This window comes from Ophidiomyces ophidiicola (genome assembly GCF_022830035.1).
Source record: "Ophidiomyces ophidiicola strain CBS 122913 chromosome Unknown scaffold_31, whole genome shotgun sequence".
NCBI lineage: Eukaryota > Fungi > Ascomycota > Eurotiomycetes > Onygenales > Onygenaceae > Ophidiomyces > Ophidiomyces ophidiicola.
The window spans coordinates 98,735-114,909 of record NW_026054671.1 but is presented as its reverse complement, the minus strand read 5'-3'; the positions used below and the strand labels follow the sequence as shown (position 1 = coordinate 114,909).

Here is a 16,175-nt window from a genome sequence, read left to right as displayed (position 1 = left end):
CCAATTATGATGAACTCGCTTGCGATGTATTCGATAATCATATTTTTTGAGATTTCCCCCTGATTGTTCGCCGCATGGATAATTGATGAACCTAGTTTGGGAACTACTAGCCTTGGTGCACGGCGTTACTTATTTTACTTTATACTTCAGTTTTTACTATTTTTGTGATAGGATCTCATTGCCGCGGTCCCCTTCTCTATTCGCTGTCCGTCGCTTTAGTTATCGATGTGGTCTTCGACCTTAATTCTTCATGTATGTTAACTTGAAAGAATCCGCAGTGAAAATTAATACCTCGCGACAGTTACTGCCAAGGCCGCTTTCCAGGTTATGACAATCTATCATTAACCCCAAGAATTCGTTTCGTATTTCTCATTAGCCTCCCTCCATACTCACTGTTGAGCGAGTCATGAAAATTCATCTCGGAGTTTATCCCAGGATAACCGTAGGACGACCCAAAATCGTTGGCAGCACTAAATTCGCGTTTGTAACCAAATTTGCGCTCTCCGTGGCCTGTCCTATCCCTAGAAAAATGTAAAGACCTTTTCGAGCCGGCCCCACCTATGCTGTCTCCACCTTCACCGCTCCCGTCGTCATGATCGTCCCATCCATTAAGATTTCTCTCTAGACGCGTGGCTCGAGCTTGTTCTTGGATATATCTCCTTTGTGCATCCGATTTAATCTTGGCGATTTCATCCTCGATCGCACTCATCACTCCCTGACATCGATATTGCCATTCTGATAGAATGGTGACCATGGAGTTTAGAGTATTCGGGCGAATATCACGGAGAGGCGCGATGGAGATGATTTTGATAGTTGGGGGAGAAGTTGCTGGAGAAAAGCGAGCCGATATCAATGAGGAGTATATCGCATTTGTGACTAGACTCTCGAGTTCAGTGTGGGAGGAGAGCGAGAGTGACGTCATGACGGCAGAATACGTGAGAGGATTATGCGTTCGTGCCAACGTGAGAAGTGACAGGAGGCGGAGCTTTTGACCCTGGGCCTCGTTCAGGAGGGGTAGGTCCGGGGTGGCTGTCGATGTGGTTAGCAGTTATCCGACACAGTTAGCTCGAGCACGGTCACTTGCATTGATATTCCTCCCATGTCCCCCAAGCAAACAGCTCCAGTAGTGTGAGAAAGGGCCGGTACTCCTCGGGTGTTTCGGGCGATCTGAGGCTTTGTACAGCTGGGGTCTCCAGCAGCTCCGCAAAAACAAAGGTGTTTGGGGCAGCGGTGGCATTGGATATGAGATTGGCCAGAAAGCGGGGCGACGGCGAGGCAGTTGAGGTTGCTAGGTGGATGAACGGCTGAATGGCCTCCAGGGCCTTGCTGTGTATCTGCTCCATTGTTGAGAATATATGCTGGGAGGGAGTTTCGGTGGGCGATGTGAGACAGCAGATCCAGAGGCACAAGGGGGACGCTGAGCGGGCCACGAATACTCCGCGGTACCAGCGAATCAAGAAATCAAAGACAATTTAGGCGTGAGATCTGCACAACCGCTAGGCAGCCCACAACCCAGCCTAGCGTGCTCCGTGTGTGAGAGATGGAGTCGCAGATGCTTCACAAGACGGAGCTGCTCGTCCGTGCCCGGTTAGCGCGATCGCCCGCGCAGCCGCCCGCCGCGGGCCGACGATTATCCGCAGGCTAAGTCAGCCTGGCGACTGCCCACCCGCCGGAAAGAGACGACGAAGGCGTGTTAGCCTCTTGGGGCGAACGAGACAGGAGTTGCGCAGAGTTTACGCCCGCCGTCGGATGAAGTTTCACACGGTTGCGGATTGTGTCGCCCATCTCACGCTCACGCTCACCCTCAGCTGGAACCCGTAACCAACTGCGCCCTTCGGCGTACCACGCGCAATATGTGAAGGCTAGTTAGTTCAGCCAGCGTCGCATTTTACCGCCGAATCCCGCGCCTTGCCTCCCACTTTGGCTTTCCCATAAAGCCATTTTCACTCCCCCTTTTACTTTTCAGAGAAGCCGGCCTTCTTTCCCTCTTTCCTGGTCCTTAGATTCCTATTTTCCCACCTTTCCAATTGAAATATCGATGATGTCGGGACGCTGGTGATGAACCAGAACCCTCGCCGCAAGCGAACGGAATACGGGCTACCCGGAACACCCTTGCTTTTTTTCCCGGCCGGTTACGCTTGATGCTGTGGCCTTTCACCGACCGCCATCCAAAATGATATCTCCGTCCTCTTCACGTTCTGCGAGCTATGATCGCACTCTATCCCCACCCCACACAGCCCCACCGAGTGTTAAAATGGTTAGAACGACTTTAAGAGTGGAGGGCATGACATGTGGTGCTTGTGTTTCTGCTATCGAGTCGGGATTTGAAGGTGTGAAGGGCGTACAAAGCGTGTCTGTTAGCCTTGTGATGGGCAGAGGTGTCGTGGAACATGATTCAACAGTTTTATCCCCAGAAAAGGTCAAAGAGATGATAGAGGACCGTGGCTTCGACGCTGACATCCTCTCTACCGAGCCTCTGAAATGCGCTAAAGACGGACTAAGTCTTTCTCTTAATAATGGAGGTCCCCAAAGTCGGCTTTCAACGACAACACTGTCGGTAAAGGGGATGACCTGTGGTTCGTGCACATCAGCAATCGAAACAGGTCTAAAAGGCATCGATGGGGTAGTTGATGTCACCGTTTCGCTACTCTCGGAGCGAGCGGTAGTCCAGCACGATGGCTCCAAGATTGCACCAGATCAAATTGCCGAAATAATCGAAGATCGAGGGTTCGATGCCGCAGTTTTGGACATTATCTCTCCCGAACAACCCGGGAATACTTCACAAATCAACGAGTCCGCGCTAAAGAAAAGTCCAACACAAATGAGTACTACAGTTTCCATCAAAGGAATGACCTGTGGAGCTTGCACTTCAGCCGTTGAAGGTGCCTTGAAAAATGAACCCGGCTTGATTCGCTTCAATATCAGCCTTCTGGCTGAACGAGGCGTCGTCGTCCATAACCCAGCCACCCTTCCTACCTCAAAAATAGTTCAACTTATCGAAGATGCCGGCTTCGATGCCTTTATTCTTTCCTCTGACGTCGATTCTTCTTTTCTCAACCAATCTTCCGCCTCGCTTGGGTTTAATCTCTATGGTTTAACCGACGCTGCAACCGCTACTTCCCTAGAAACTCAACTGCGCGGGACCTCTGGGGTACTGGGCGCAAACGTCAAACTTTCAAATTCACGTGTCTCTATAACGTATGAGCCTTCTAGAGTCGGTATCCGAGCGCTCGTCGACGTCTGCGAAAAGGCCGGGTGCAATGTCTTGATTGCCGATTCTGAGGACAACGACGCTCAGTTAGAATCCCTAGCCAAAACAAAAGAAATACAAGAGTGGCGTAGAGCCTTTTGGTTCTCACTTTCGTTTGCCGTTCCTGTTATGTTCATCAGCATGCTGATGCCGATGTACCTCCCTGGTCTGGATTTTGGAAGTTTCGAAATTATTCACGGCTTGTTCTTGGGCGATCTTGTTTGTTTATTTTTGACAATACCCGTTCAATTTGGAATCGGGATGCGATTTTATCGATCCTCATTTAAGGCTTTAAAACATCGTTCGCCTACCATGGATGTGTTGGTGATGCTGAGCACTTCTCTAGCGTTCGCCTTTAGCGTTCTCACAATGCTTGTCTCTTTGCTCTGTATGCCCCATTCGCGGCCAAGCGTCGTTTTTGAGACCAGTACGATGTTGATTACCTTTATCACTTTGGGTCGATGGCTGGAAAATCGCGCCAAAGGGCAGACATCTCGTGCCTTATCGAAACTGATGTCCTTAACCCCATCAATGGCAACAATATACGAGGACCCCATCGCTGCTGAAAAGACAGCCGAAATGTCATTGGGTTATCGCACTTCGACTGAAGAGAAAAATTCGCCATCTGGCCCTGTCCGGGCTTCGAACCAGAAAACAATTCCAACTGAGCTGCTCCAGGTCGGTGACGTTGTCTGCCTGCTTCCGGGAGACAAAATTGCTGCAGATGGTATGGTCATTCGTGGAGAGACTTATGTTGACGAGAGCATGGTTACTGGCGAAGCAAACCCAATTCATAAAATTCAAGGTGCTCAGGTTATAGCTGGCACCGTTAACGGATCCGGATGGGTTGATTTCCGCGTTATAAGGGCTGGGAGAGATACGCAACTCAGCCAGATCGTCAAGCTCGTCCAAAATGCCCAGACGAGCCGAGCACCAATTCAACGTATGGCCGATGTCGTTGCCGGCTACTTTGTTCCTGCAATCCTGACTCTTGGGTTGATTACGTTTGTTGGATGGATGGTTCTCAGTCATCTGCTTCCTACGCCACCAGATATTTTCCTTCGCGCCAGCAGTGGAGGAACTTTGATGGTCTGCCTCAAGTTGTGCATATCGGTTATTGTCTTTGCGTGTCCGTGTGCTCTGGGACTAAGCACCCCAACTGCTGTCATGGTGGGAACTGGTGTTGGTGCTGAACATGGAATTCTCGTTAAGGGTGGTGCGGCCTTGGAGTCCGCAACAAAGATTCGACACGTTGTCTTCGACAAAACCGGAACCCTGACAACAGGAAAAACAACAGTTGCAGACGCTAAAATCGAACGCACTTGGTCCTCAAATGAGTGGCGTCGACGGCTTTGGTGGCTCGTCGTCGGCCTAACCGAGATGACCAGTGAACATCCTATTGGCAAGACCATAGTCTCCGCTGCAAAGGCAGAAAACGGAGCCTCAAATGACGATCCACTTAATGGCTCTGTTGTTCAGTTTGAGGCATCCGTTGGCAAGGGAGTTTCAGCCCTCGTCGAGCCTGCGTCTGGTGTTGAACGAGTCAGATTCAACGTTTGTGTTGGTAATGCCGTTTACCTTCGCTCGAAAAATATCCAAGTCCCTGTAAGTGTCGATGCAGATGCCGATGGCCCACTTTCTCCCACGATTTCCAGAATCCAACCTTCCAAGTATGACACCGTGAATGGAGCAACTCGAGTGCATGTTGCCATAGACGGCGCCTACACAGGTACGATATGGCTTGAGGATTCATTAAAACCTACAGCGAAGGCCGCTGTTGCGGCTCTTCATCGAATGGGCCTTACTACTTCCATTGTTACAGGAGACACATTCAGCACTGCTCGAGCTGTTGCAGCAGCGGTGGGTATTCCAGCAGATTCCATCCACGCCTCAGTCAGTCCGATCGAAAAACAGGCCATAATCGCTAAGCTTCAAACGGTCTCCGGAATCTCTGTCGCTATGGTTGGTGACGGAATCAATGATTCTCCTGCTCTAGCAACAGCATCGGTTGGCATTGCACTTTCCTCTGGCACTGATGTTGCCATGGAAGCTGCAGATATTGTTCTTATGAGGCCCGATGATCTATTATCCGTTCCTGCTAGTCTATGCCTCGCCAAATCTATCTTCAGGAGAATAAAGCTTAATTTACTTTGGGCATGCCTGTACAATGCCATCGGCCTGCCGTTTGCAATGGGTGTGTTCTTACCATTTGGAGGAATATCGCTGCATCCAATGGCCGCTGGAGCTGCAATGGCTGCCTCTAGCGTTAGCGTTGTGGTGAGCAGCTTACTTCTCAAGCTTTGGAAACGGCCCCGGTGGCTTGATACAGAGAAGCTAGAGAGGGAGATTGAGCAAGGCAAGATCGACCCAATTGGCTACAGACGCCGTGGGTCCGATACGTGGTGGCAAAGCAGTCCATTTGCATCCGATCAACCGGTCCGCATTGGACGCGGCGCTACACGCCTTTTCCAAAAGGTCGTCAAGGTGTTGCGGCCGAAAACGAGGAAAACAGAAGAAGATGGATACGTTCCTTTACAAACAGTCGAACCGACTAGCTAGCCCTTTCTTACTATCTTTTTTACTTAGTCTTTTCTTGATCGTATGTATTTAGCCCGTTTCAAAGCATTGTCATCATAATACCCGCTAGGCGTGTTTATATGGGTTATCCGTTGTTTTTTTTTGGGATTTTCGGGAAGAGATGCATAAATGTATGTACTTATGTCAGATGGTTACATAGGGCTATTAATGTCTGAATATATTTCGTTAAGCAATCTTCCCATTATTCAAACCACGAACAACCTCTGAAGTTCAACCGAACAGTCGACATTGATCCATAGCTAGCTATCGAGGAAAGCTTACTGAATAAAAGGAGGCCCAGAATATAGTGAGAATTGAGATTATAGATAGAGACCAGAAAGAGAAAAAAAGAAAGCATATAGTTCCTAGCTTCTAGCTCCAAAGTAAACGCATCATATCATCAGGTCTTCCCCTTTCCAGTGGGCTTTTTTGGTGGTGGTGGGAAGTACATTGTAGGGGTAGGCTGCTGGGCAGGTGTTCTAGCGTCCGTGCTGGCCGCTGAAGAATCAACCGGCTGCGACCGCAACGGGAGATCATGTCCGCCACTAAGCTTATTGAAGGCCATCGTGCGCGGAGTGATTGGCTGCAGGCCATTCTCGCCCTGGACAAAGTTCGGGTAGCAAGGTGACTTAAGGGATTTGAGCTCTTCAAGAGTCTTTTGCTCTTCGAGTTCCTGGCGTTTCCTTTCACGGATCTCATCTGTCGGGAGGCAAGATATTATGGCAAGAATTAATTGAGCGGTGAAAATTGTGCTGTCGATGTGGTTAGCTCAACAAGGTAAGGAAGGTGAGTACCCTGAGAAGTACCTACATCATGATGATGGTGCACGCAAACCCCGACTTTGCTTGCTTGCAGTATCCAATATTGCTAGGACGGGCGGCGACCTTGCAGTTTTTCGTGATATACCACGGAGCACCCGGTTGGGGATGTTTTGGATCCGACATGTCGCTTCCACCCTGCCATGCTGCCGAGACGCAGTAAAGCACCAGCAAAATGGTATGGATCACGACAGAGAGAGGTGGGTAAAAGACATTCAAAACAAACATTGGCGTCTTAACCAAGAGGAAGAACATGCTCAACACGGAAATGATAAGATTGAAATTTGTGATACTATTACGGAGTCATGACGTTAGAACTCAGTGGAATAAGGAGGGTGAGAAATAAAGGAAGTAGAGAAGTATTGTCTCCATACAATGGGCTCCACGGCCTAGGCACCGTGTACGGCTCGTAGTTTGCAAATTTGTATATCAATTCATCCGGCGAGCTATTGAAACCGTTGTCTGCGCCATCTTGCCACAGCCTCTTTCGATATAGATTCGGAGAAGCGATTCCAAACAGAGCAAGCACAGCAACGGTAAACGGTAACTCGATGGCGAGCAGAAACCTGAATGCGAAGGGGGAAATGAACTTTCGTGGCAGATACCACATCGGCTTCCCCATCATGCACAAGCAGCGACGCCAGGCAAGGAGGTAGGGCGGTAGAGGCGGTCAAGGGCCGCCTCTCTGGCTGGGGATGATGACCGGGCTGAGGGGGTCACGGTGCGATGGTATCCCAGCCGCGACTCCAGACCAGCCGGCAGCAGATAATTAGATGGCTTGAGCGAGAAGGCAAGTCGAAACGCAGGATCATGAACCCATCTCCAGCACCTTTAGAAGGTAGGGCGGCGCTCATGATGTTCGCCAAATCGCTAAGCGCCGGGGTCCTGAAGCAGCGCGCGGGATTGGACCGCGACGGCTGGCCCGCTCCGTCATGGGTTCTTCTGCAGTGTGACAGGCCGCCAACCCCGGCCAGCCAATGACGGCTCGAATCAGCTCTTTTCACAGTGCTGGGCGGGCGAGCCTGGCGTTGCAAGCCGATCGCCCGCGAAATGCATCGCGACGCCCAACTGGCAGCAAACCCACGATGGCCGTTTTCGACTCAAACGGGCCGCGCGCAAACAGGCAATTCTGAGTCAGCGGGCTATCTGCACTGGGTGGTTGGAACGCGTTTGTTTGTGATGTTTGCACCTTCGGATAATGTTTCGGCGAATAACGGAGTGGTAATGCTTACGTAATCAATAATTAGTGACCCGGTTGCTTAGTCAGTCAGCCATCTTGCCCCTCCCGCTCCCCCACCACGACCACATCTCAAGCTTTGACGCTCCCAGCCCCAGTCCGCGCACAAGGTTCACGTCCGTTGAAGGTTGTTCGTTCAGGCCCCACCACCGCCAATCTCCGCTTCAAAACAGAAAGAATGGGCACTCGGAGTCTCATTTGTGTCTGGTACAAGGGTCGCTTTGTTATTGCCCAGTACACTCAGTTCGATGGGTACCCAGAGGGCCAGGGGGGGCACATTTTGCGTTTTCTGTTGGCCGCCGGCAATGTGGAGCGCTTAAAGGCTGGTCTCGAACATGTCAAAGTCATCAGTGACAAGGAGCTGCGGCAAATTCAAGAGAAAGTCCAGCAGGATAGCAGGGCCAAGAAAAATGCTGGAGATCAGGCTACAACATATGACAGGATGAGCGGGGAGAGCGAGATGGATCGCCTGTTCCCTTCTCTCTCCCGCCTGACGGGCGGGGGCATCCTAGCCGTCGTTGCCGAAGCCACCGCCGAAAAGACCATCCCCATCCTCATGGATTTGAGATTTGCCAATGACTCCTTGTTCTGCGAGTGGGCCTACTGTGTTGATCTTGATGCCGGGGTTTTTGAAGTATTTGGAGGGGGCTGTTCCAAGGAAAGCTCCGGCAGCACACGGTTTCAGGATGTTGGAGGACCAGAGGAGCCTGTCCCGACTTTCATTAAAAGCTTCCCCCTTGACAAACTTCCCAAGAATCAAGACGTGCTTGTTCGGACTTTAAACAAGGCTATTGATGCGCTGCATCGGGGACGAAGGGGCGATGGTGATCTTGATGATGACGAGATGGAGGAAGAAGAGGAAGACGATGAGGAGGATGATGGTGAAGAAGAAGGGGACTTGAAGGAGGGGAGTGACAAGACTGCTGCAGATGCCTCGGGAGAAAAAATAGCAACATATTGAAGTATTCACGGTATCCGAAAAATCGCCAGACTTCCTTGCTCAAGGGCTTCTTCTCGGCGAAAATGAGTGTCCAATATCAGTAGTCGCTACTAATACGCTTTATTTCATGCATGTAACTACTACACTCGACATCTTGCAGCTTAGGGATGTGTTATCTAGAATTGTCGGTGCCGGATTCAAACTTCCATTACTCCTAGCTTCAAGGCGGGCTGTTCCTTACATAGTTATTACTTAGCATGGAGCTGCATAGAAATATCCGGCCCAGGTCCAACATCATGAACCACCATTTGATAGCCATCATTAATCCACACCAGAGCTGGATTTTTCATTTTCTAGCATAGCTCCCGGCGCGTGAACCGATCTTCCCGATGTCGCAACCCGTCGCTAGCAAGTCCGGCATACCCCACGAGGTTCGTACAGCGACAGAACCGCGGCAAACCTCGCTGTACCCTGTCCGGCTCTCCTATATAGAGCGAGTCAGCTCAGAAGTGCGACTTTTCCGATTTGAACTCCTATCAGAAGATTCTACCTGCTCAAAGTTTGTGAGTGTATCGTTCTTGTCCCTTAGACTCAGTATTCCCCGCAGAAACCTGGCATTCTCAAAGCACCTAGCCCCGTATTCATATCCAGAAGATAAATCTAACGAAGTCTAGCTGTATCCACCGGAGACCTTCACTTTTCTTCCCGGTCAATGGGTGGACCTCCACATACCCACATTGCATGATGCAGGTGGTTTCACAATAACCTCCACGCCGCGAGAGGCTTCTCCCGGAGCCTCAGAACAACCGTATATCGAGCTTGCGGTGCAACAATCCCCAAATCCAGCAGCAAAATGGCTCTGGTTATCCGAAAAGGAGATTCTTGGCACTGAGGTTCAAGTGCGAGTGGGCGGGTCATTTGTTTGGCCTCCACCTGTCACAGAAAGCCATTTCCCAATAACCGATATTCGCAATATTGTTTTTATAGCGGGTGGTGTAGGCATAAAGTACGTTCTATTCCATTTCCAATTACTGATTTAACACTACCCCAGCGTTTATTCTGCTTTATAAGTATGTGAAAGGCATTGCAAACATGTTGCTTCAATTAAACATCTAACATTGTCTATAGCCCCCTCATATCAATGATCTCCTATATACACGACGCTAGGTCTGATTTGCACCCTTCTACCAAAGTTCACCTTCTTTATAGCACCAAACTCCCATCATCAGTTCTTGAATCAAGCTACAGAGCTCAAGATATGCTAGACCACATCCTATTTCTCCCACGACTTAGACATATGGTGCGCTTACAACAAAAGGAGCAACAGGAGGGACAAAATCGCGGAGGGCAACTCCATGTAAAACTATATCTGACTAACATCTCCGCAGTCGATGTCAAAGGCGTAGAGGATGAGCTACTTGGCGATGTGTGCCTTTATGACCGTCGAATCTCAGTTGCCGACATACATGACCTTGTTTCGACGGTAAGCAATGAGCGTGGCAAAACTGTATGTAATATATGTGGACCCCCGGGAATGACAGATACATATGTCGATGTGCTGAAAGGGGTTTTTGGGGACGATAAGGTTTTTTTCGAAAAATGGTGGTGACAGGTGGGTTGCTTCCTTATCAAATAGTTGGTTTAAAAAAACATGGAAAGCCTGCCTGTGCAAGGCGATGAGGGAAAACACAGATTGCCAGACCATGGAAAAGGGTATCATGTATGTATACACACATATAAAGCATCGAAAAAAGTGCTCCCCTACAGGGGTATATATCCTAAAGAGGGTATTTAACAAATGAATTACCATCCACCAATATGTAAATCCTTCAGCTCCAGAGAACGCCGAAGCAATATGTAAGCATACTATACAATCATGCATGTCGTCCGCTAATTTTGAGGGACAACGATTCTCCCACTATCGACCAGCATCGCCTCATCTATTCGTTCGCCAGGGTTTCCATGCTCAAGCCGTTTATAAGATACTATTCGAGCTTCATTCATATCAATATCGAAGAACCGGACACGACGAACAAAGTTGCCATATCCACCGTATCCCCCAAAACCAGCACCCCCAGCATAGCACATCCACAACGCTGGGAGGTCCTTTGCATTCTTTTCAAGCATGCAATAATCGTTGGCATGATCACTAAAATCAACGTATTAGCGCCTTGTGTATCAAAATAGGAGGAAGAACGCACTGTCCACATGATACAAGTACAACATTTTCTTCTGTAAGAGCATCTTTGAACCCGGAATTAAACCTCGGTGCTGTCGGGGCCTCAAGCCACCCTCCCTGATACGGATTCTTAACATTTCGATACTCTGGTAGTGGGATATGAATAAACGCCAAATTCATATGGATATGGGTATAAGACTGGTGGGCCTTCTTCAGCCTTTTTGCAGTAGTCTTGAACCAATTTATCTGGCTTGGCTTGAGCCAATCATAACCAGGATACTGGCGTTCATCTGGAGAGTACTTATGCGTGTCAAGCAGGTAAAGGCTGAGAGCTGAATGAGGGGAGCTATAACCGGGAATTTCAAGGAGATAATTGCCGACCCCATCCACATCTTCCGGTCCTGGCTTGGACAGAGAGTATGGTAGACCTTGCAATAGCGACATGAGAGCTTTTCTATCAAGATTGCCTTCATCATCGTGGTTTCCAAATATCGCTGCATAAGGGATCTTGCGTTTGATGAAGAGCTCTGCAAATTTATAGGTCGCTGTCTGAGCATCCGGGGCTGTATCGCCATTGACCTGATCACCACTCAATACAACTAAGTCGGGCTTCTCCTCGTCAAGCAATTTTCCCAAAAATTCGAGCGTTCGGGGGTCGGCCTCACATTTGTTGCCATCCTTGAGCTCAGGAGAAGGGTCACGGCAAACTCCAAAACCAGTCGCTAAATGCAAATCTGAAGCTTGCATGATTTTAAATTTGCCACCTTTTCTTATCCTAGGTATTGGCTGTTCTATTTTCTTGTTGGCTCCTCTCCGGATAGTCAATCGCGGTTCAGTGACTGTATCCAGGAGCAGGGGAGTGTCCTTTATTTCCCAGTTTGGACGCGGGTCCACCGCATCAGCGCCAAAGAGAACATCAAGCGCAGTAAGCGTATCGCTGGTGTGATGCGAAGACCTTAGAAGCCAAATCCCTCCTGGTCTGGATTCCCATTTTGCATCCGATCCGGCTCCAGGATCCAACCGGCCCATCTTCAAATCTACAACGATTTTGTCGGTTGGCAGGAGGTCTTCCTCCTTCTTCCTCTGAACATGCAAGTATGCTTTCGACGTCCATCCCTTGCCCAAATACAGATCTTTTTCAATCCTATGCCAAAGTGACGCATCTAGCCTACAGCTTGAGAAAAGATTTATTGAGGAGCATGTAGCAATCGTGACATCGGTCACAACCAGTCCGGGATGGTAAATTGGTAGGTATTGGTGTATACGGGAGGGTAAAACAGAAACGCGGGAATCGAGGATGAGGATGAATAGTAGGGCCAACGTAACCAGTGCACCGAGTTTCAAAGCCGTCCGAAGCTATTATGGTAGGAGGTAAGTTAATGAAGGTCAAGGTAGAAGAAAAATATCCCAACATACTATTCGGCGGTTCATCCTGGCGACAAACCGCTAGCTTAGGGGATCTTCCTCAGGCTATATCTTCCTTATAGTGTGAGATTCGAGATTCAAAGATGGGATACCGCCCATCGTGCGAAATGTTGAAGCCAACAATCGAAGAGACGAGAGAATATACGATTAAATATCAAGAGGCTTTCGCCCAAGCCCGTCCCGGTCCTTTGCCTCTCAAGTATAACTTGATGAAGCGGTCGTGCGGCCACGCGAGTACCGGGTGGAAATACTATCATCCGGATAGCTAGTTACTCCATGGTTGTAATTTTTTTTTTTGAGATTGACCTCACCCGCTCGAAATCAGTCTCTCTAGCTAATATATGTGTCATGCTCAGCCTAGTCGAATGGCCCAGTTCCTTTCTACTCTCCGCCGCTTCCTAACACGACATCCCAAAGCTGGCGCATATGAACCGCTCAACACCAACTTTTCAAGGTTCGAAGAAGGCGATGTTGTCATAGTGAATGGGAGGCATCCTCTGTTGACAGCACCATTGGGGAAGAATAAGTCTACAGGAGTCAGTCGTGGATCGATTGAGCACAATGATATTATTGGGAAAGCACCTCGCGACCTCGTGCAGGCACGTAAAGGTTTGTTTCACAACCATTCTCCATCCATGCCAGCTTGCTAACACCTTTTCTCTCTGCACAGGCCCGCAATATAGGATCACTTTCCCAACCCTTGAAGAATATGCTACCCTAAGCCCCCGATTAGTCACGCCGGTGTGTGTTCTTTCGTGGCGTCCAAACATTAGAGTATCATTGACTGATTGGGGAGTAGTAGGTCTATCCTGCTGACGCCAGTTTAATTGTGTCGCTTTTAGACATTCATGTACCAAGCCCCGTAAATGATGGGATGCTAGGTGAACCTCTAGAAATTCTTGAAGCAGGAACCGGCCATGGATCACTGACGCTGCATCTTTCGCGTGCAATAAACGGTGCCAACTCGTGCCCACCTCGCATCCCACGCCGTTTGCAGAGGCACACTGTCTCGCAAAACGATAACAAAAGTGTGCTGAAGAATGAGGAATCGCTAGTGTCGGGCGGAATTGAGCCCAGCCAACAGGCTTGGAATGCCTGGCGCTCTCAACGTCGAGCTATTATTCATACCATAGAAGTCTCAGCCAAACACTCTACTCACGCTGAGAAAATTGTGCGAGGCTTTCGACGTGGTATGTATGCTGGAAATGTTGATTTTTACGTCTCCAGCGTTGAAGAATGGATTGAAAATGAAAATCGACGCCGAAAAAAGCCCTTGCTATCAGATACACCAAAACCATATCTTTCATACGTTATTCTGGATATGCCCTCAGCGCATTTACGAATACCAAACGTATCCCCCATTCTCAAGGTTGATGGCCTTCTTGCTGTATTCATGCCAAACGTGACGCAAATAGGAGATTGTGTAAAAATCATTAAGGACAAACGTTTACCGTTGCGCATGGAAAAGGCAGTCGAACTCGGGACTGGTATCAGCAATGGCAGACTTTGGGATATAAGAATGGCTATACGGCGGTCCAAGCCAGCCCCGGCTAGTGAAGAAGCCGAGAAAACACAACCTGGAAAGGAAAAGAACGAGGAAGTGTCTGACATAACTAGTCAAGACGCAGTGGCCGCTATAGGGCCCGAGGAGCCGCGAGCTGGTGACCCAGTGTTGGTCTGCCGACCCAAAGTTGGCGACCGAATTGTTGGAGGGGGCTTTATAGGACTATGGAGACGGATTGCCGAGGAATAGACTACCAACATTCAAATAAACGAGAGAAGCTAATATTTATCGCAACTTATCAAAAACTTCGAGCAGCTTTTCTACAGCTTGGCCTTCGCCGACCCCTCATCCACCCCACTGCGCGCCAGCACCCACTCAGCGACGTCCTTGACGAGCGCTTCCTTTATTCCGTCGGGCTCCGCATGTAGTTTATGGTAGCCACCATCATATTTCTGAAACGTTGAATCACTTACAGAAGCCGCCTCCGTGAAGCGTCTAGAGGCGTCGAAATCATTAACCCGATCAGCAGTCCCGTGGCACACCCAGAGTGCTGTTGCTTGCGATTCCATTTTGGGTGTATGCTGCAGGGCATCAAGCCAGGCTGCCCGATCCAGCATTCCTGCAAGCCCTTCGAGCGTGCCAGTATCATGGCAAAGTGGATCGTTTTTCCATTCCTCACAAACACGCACGTCACGACACATGGTGAGTGGATCGAGTGCTTTGAATAGTTGGTGTTGTGGTCTTAGTCTTGCAGCCAACCTTCCCATGAACACGGTAAGTCTGTAAGGGGCGCTATCTGGGTGTAAGGCTATCAGTGGCGAGTACGCCAGAACTCCCCGGACCCAGGGCGGGAAGTCTGGTGAATTGAGCATGTAGTAGAGTACTTCTGCACCACCCATACTGTGGCCCATCAAGAAAACAGGCGGTATCGTCGATTCTGCTGAGCCCTCTGCTGATGCCTGCTCTTTCAGCGAGCTATAGGTGCTCGTCAAGAACGAATGAATATCCTTCAACACAGTCTCAGTTGAGCCCGTAAGGCCTCTAGATGACGGGCTTGTAACAGATTTGCCCCATCCACTGATGACGCAGCAGTGTCAGAAAATATAGATATAGAGATAGTCATGATACAGTCTGATAGACCAAATATGAGGTTTAGTATGCATACCGCTGATCAAACGCCCGCACTTCAATGCCATAGCTAGCCAGAGCAGGGAAAAAGCCGTAGTACGCATTGCCTGTCATATTTAGCATAAATGCCTACAGAAAATGCATGTGAATGGGCTCATACAATGGTCGCTAAATCCGTGGACGAAAACGATGACAGCCTTGGGAGGCCCGTCGGTCTGCATGTAGAAACATTAGTTATTGAGGTATTATCTGGCATCCAAACTATATGTATGATGGAAGAGAAGGATTAAGAATCGAAGGCGTCAAAGTCACGCCATCAGAGTGTGAGAGCTGTAGTTACCTTCCATGTTTTCGTGTATAGCTTGATTCCTCCATCCTCCGGGGTGTGTTGACCCTCCTTAGTGACAAGCATGATAATAATAGATGGGCAAGTGGTAGGGGATTTTAAAATGGAAGTGTAGACTCGTCAAGTGAAGTTCTAGGAGTTGTTGAGGAGAGGGCTTGGTAGTTGGAAGTAAACTAAATAGTCTATTCCGTATCTACCTCATAGTTATGTAGTTGGCTACCTAACCAGCTAGTTCTATGGCTAGTTCCATGGCTTCGATCAGGCAGACCGACCTTCAAAAACAACCAAGTCAGAACCAAATGGGAACTAAGGGGGCTAACCAACCATCGGAAATCAACTCAATTTAGAACATTCTGGATGAAAGCCAACTTATTTCAATAGTCTCCTTTCACGTAGTTACTATAACATGGAGATGGATTTGATATGGGATGTTCACTTCCCATGACTACGAAGTTTTTTGAAACAACTGTCAATGGAAGTGTCTGTATGGATTAAGCACAGCGAAATAAAAAGCCATCGTTCGCCATCATAAAGTGAAAAGAAAGTAGGTCCTGAGCAGCACCACCCACCAGCAAATAAAAACCAAGTAAAATGATAAATGATTTCTCATTGCTCCCCAAATCCAGCCTCCACAACTAACCATAAAACACCGCTCAGCAGTCCCTGCAGCCAGATGAGAGAGACTACAGCAAGAATGCAAACACTTAGGGGCAGAGTACACAGGCGGTGGATATGAGGAAATTGCCACGCCGTCCAAGAACAAACTCAGCT

General features: G+C 48.9%; 8 protein-coding genes across 8 annotated transcripts; 4 read left to right on the top strand and 4 right to left on the bottom strand.

The window, feature by feature from the left end:
* Positions 1-325: 325 nt before the first annotated feature.
* LOZ57_005727 (uncharacterized protein) lies at positions 326-1,086 on the bottom strand (the record flags this gene model as incomplete). Its single annotated transcript, XM_049254754.1, has 2 exons — positions 326-994; positions 1,081-1,086. 2 exons carry the CDS (start codon positions 1,084-1,086, stop codon positions 326-328), a joined length of 675 nt encoding a protein of 224 aa, XP_049106271.1.
* A 1,087-nt stretch (positions 1,087-2,173) lies between these two features.
* Positions 2,174-5,809, top strand: CCC2 (Cu(2+)-transporting P-type ATPase; the record flags this gene model as incomplete). The annotated part of the gene is made up of 1 exon (XM_049254753.1): positions 2,174-5,809. The coding sequence occupies one exon, from the start codon at positions 2,174-2,176 to the stop codon at positions 5,807-5,809; it is 3,636 nt and encodes a 1,211-aa protein (XP_049106270.1).
* Positions 5,810-6,227: 418 nt separating this feature from the next.
* LOZ57_005725 (uncharacterized protein) lies at positions 6,228-7,267 on the bottom strand (the record flags this gene model as incomplete). The annotated part of the gene is made up of 3 exons (XM_049254752.1): positions 6,228-6,579; positions 6,638-6,937; positions 7,020-7,267. 3 exons carry the CDS (start codon positions 7,265-7,267, stop codon positions 6,228-6,230), a joined length of 900 nt encoding a protein of 299 aa, XP_049106269.1.
* Positions 7,268-8,060: 793 nt separating this feature from the next.
* Positions 8,061-8,843, top strand: LOZ57_005724 (uncharacterized protein; the record flags this gene model as incomplete). Its single annotated transcript, XM_049254751.1, has 1 exon — positions 8,061-8,843. One exon carries the CDS (start codon positions 8,061-8,063, stop codon positions 8,841-8,843), a length of 783 nt encoding a protein of 260 aa, XP_049106268.1.
* Positions 8,844-9,211: 368 nt separating this feature from the next.
* Positions 9,212-10,431, top strand: LOZ57_005723 (uncharacterized protein; the record flags this gene model as incomplete). The annotated part of the gene is made up of 4 exons (XM_049254750.1): positions 9,212-9,385; positions 9,497-9,815; positions 9,874-9,892; positions 9,951-10,431. 4 exons carry the CDS (start codon positions 9,212-9,214, stop codon positions 10,429-10,431), a joined length of 993 nt encoding a protein of 330 aa, XP_049106267.1.
* Positions 10,432-10,712: 281 nt separating this feature from the next.
* On the bottom strand, positions 10,713-12,432 carry DCR2 (Phosphatase dcr2; the record flags this gene model as incomplete). Its single annotated transcript, XM_049254749.1, has 3 exons — positions 10,713-10,971; positions 11,024-12,357; positions 12,418-12,432. The coding sequence occupies 3 exons, from the start codon at positions 12,430-12,432 to the stop codon at positions 10,713-10,715; spliced, it is 1,608 nt and encodes a 535-aa protein (XP_049106266.1).
* A 359-nt stretch (positions 12,433-12,791) lies between these two features.
* LOZ57_005721 (uncharacterized protein) lies at positions 12,792-14,179 on the top strand (the record flags this gene model as incomplete). The annotated part of the gene is made up of 3 exons (XM_049254748.1): positions 12,792-13,035; positions 13,097-13,167; positions 13,229-14,179. 3 exons carry the CDS (start codon positions 12,792-12,794, stop codon positions 14,177-14,179), a joined length of 1,266 nt encoding a protein of 421 aa, XP_049106265.1.
* A 71-nt stretch (positions 14,180-14,250) lies between these two features.
* LOZ57_005720 (uncharacterized protein) lies at positions 14,251-15,470 on the bottom strand (the record flags this gene model as incomplete). Its single annotated transcript, XM_049254747.1, has 4 exons — positions 14,251-15,007; positions 15,096-15,165; positions 15,219-15,273; positions 15,399-15,470. 4 exons carry the CDS (start codon positions 15,468-15,470, stop codon positions 14,251-14,253), a joined length of 954 nt encoding a protein of 317 aa, XP_049106264.1.
* Positions 15,471-16,175: the final 705 nt, after the last annotated feature.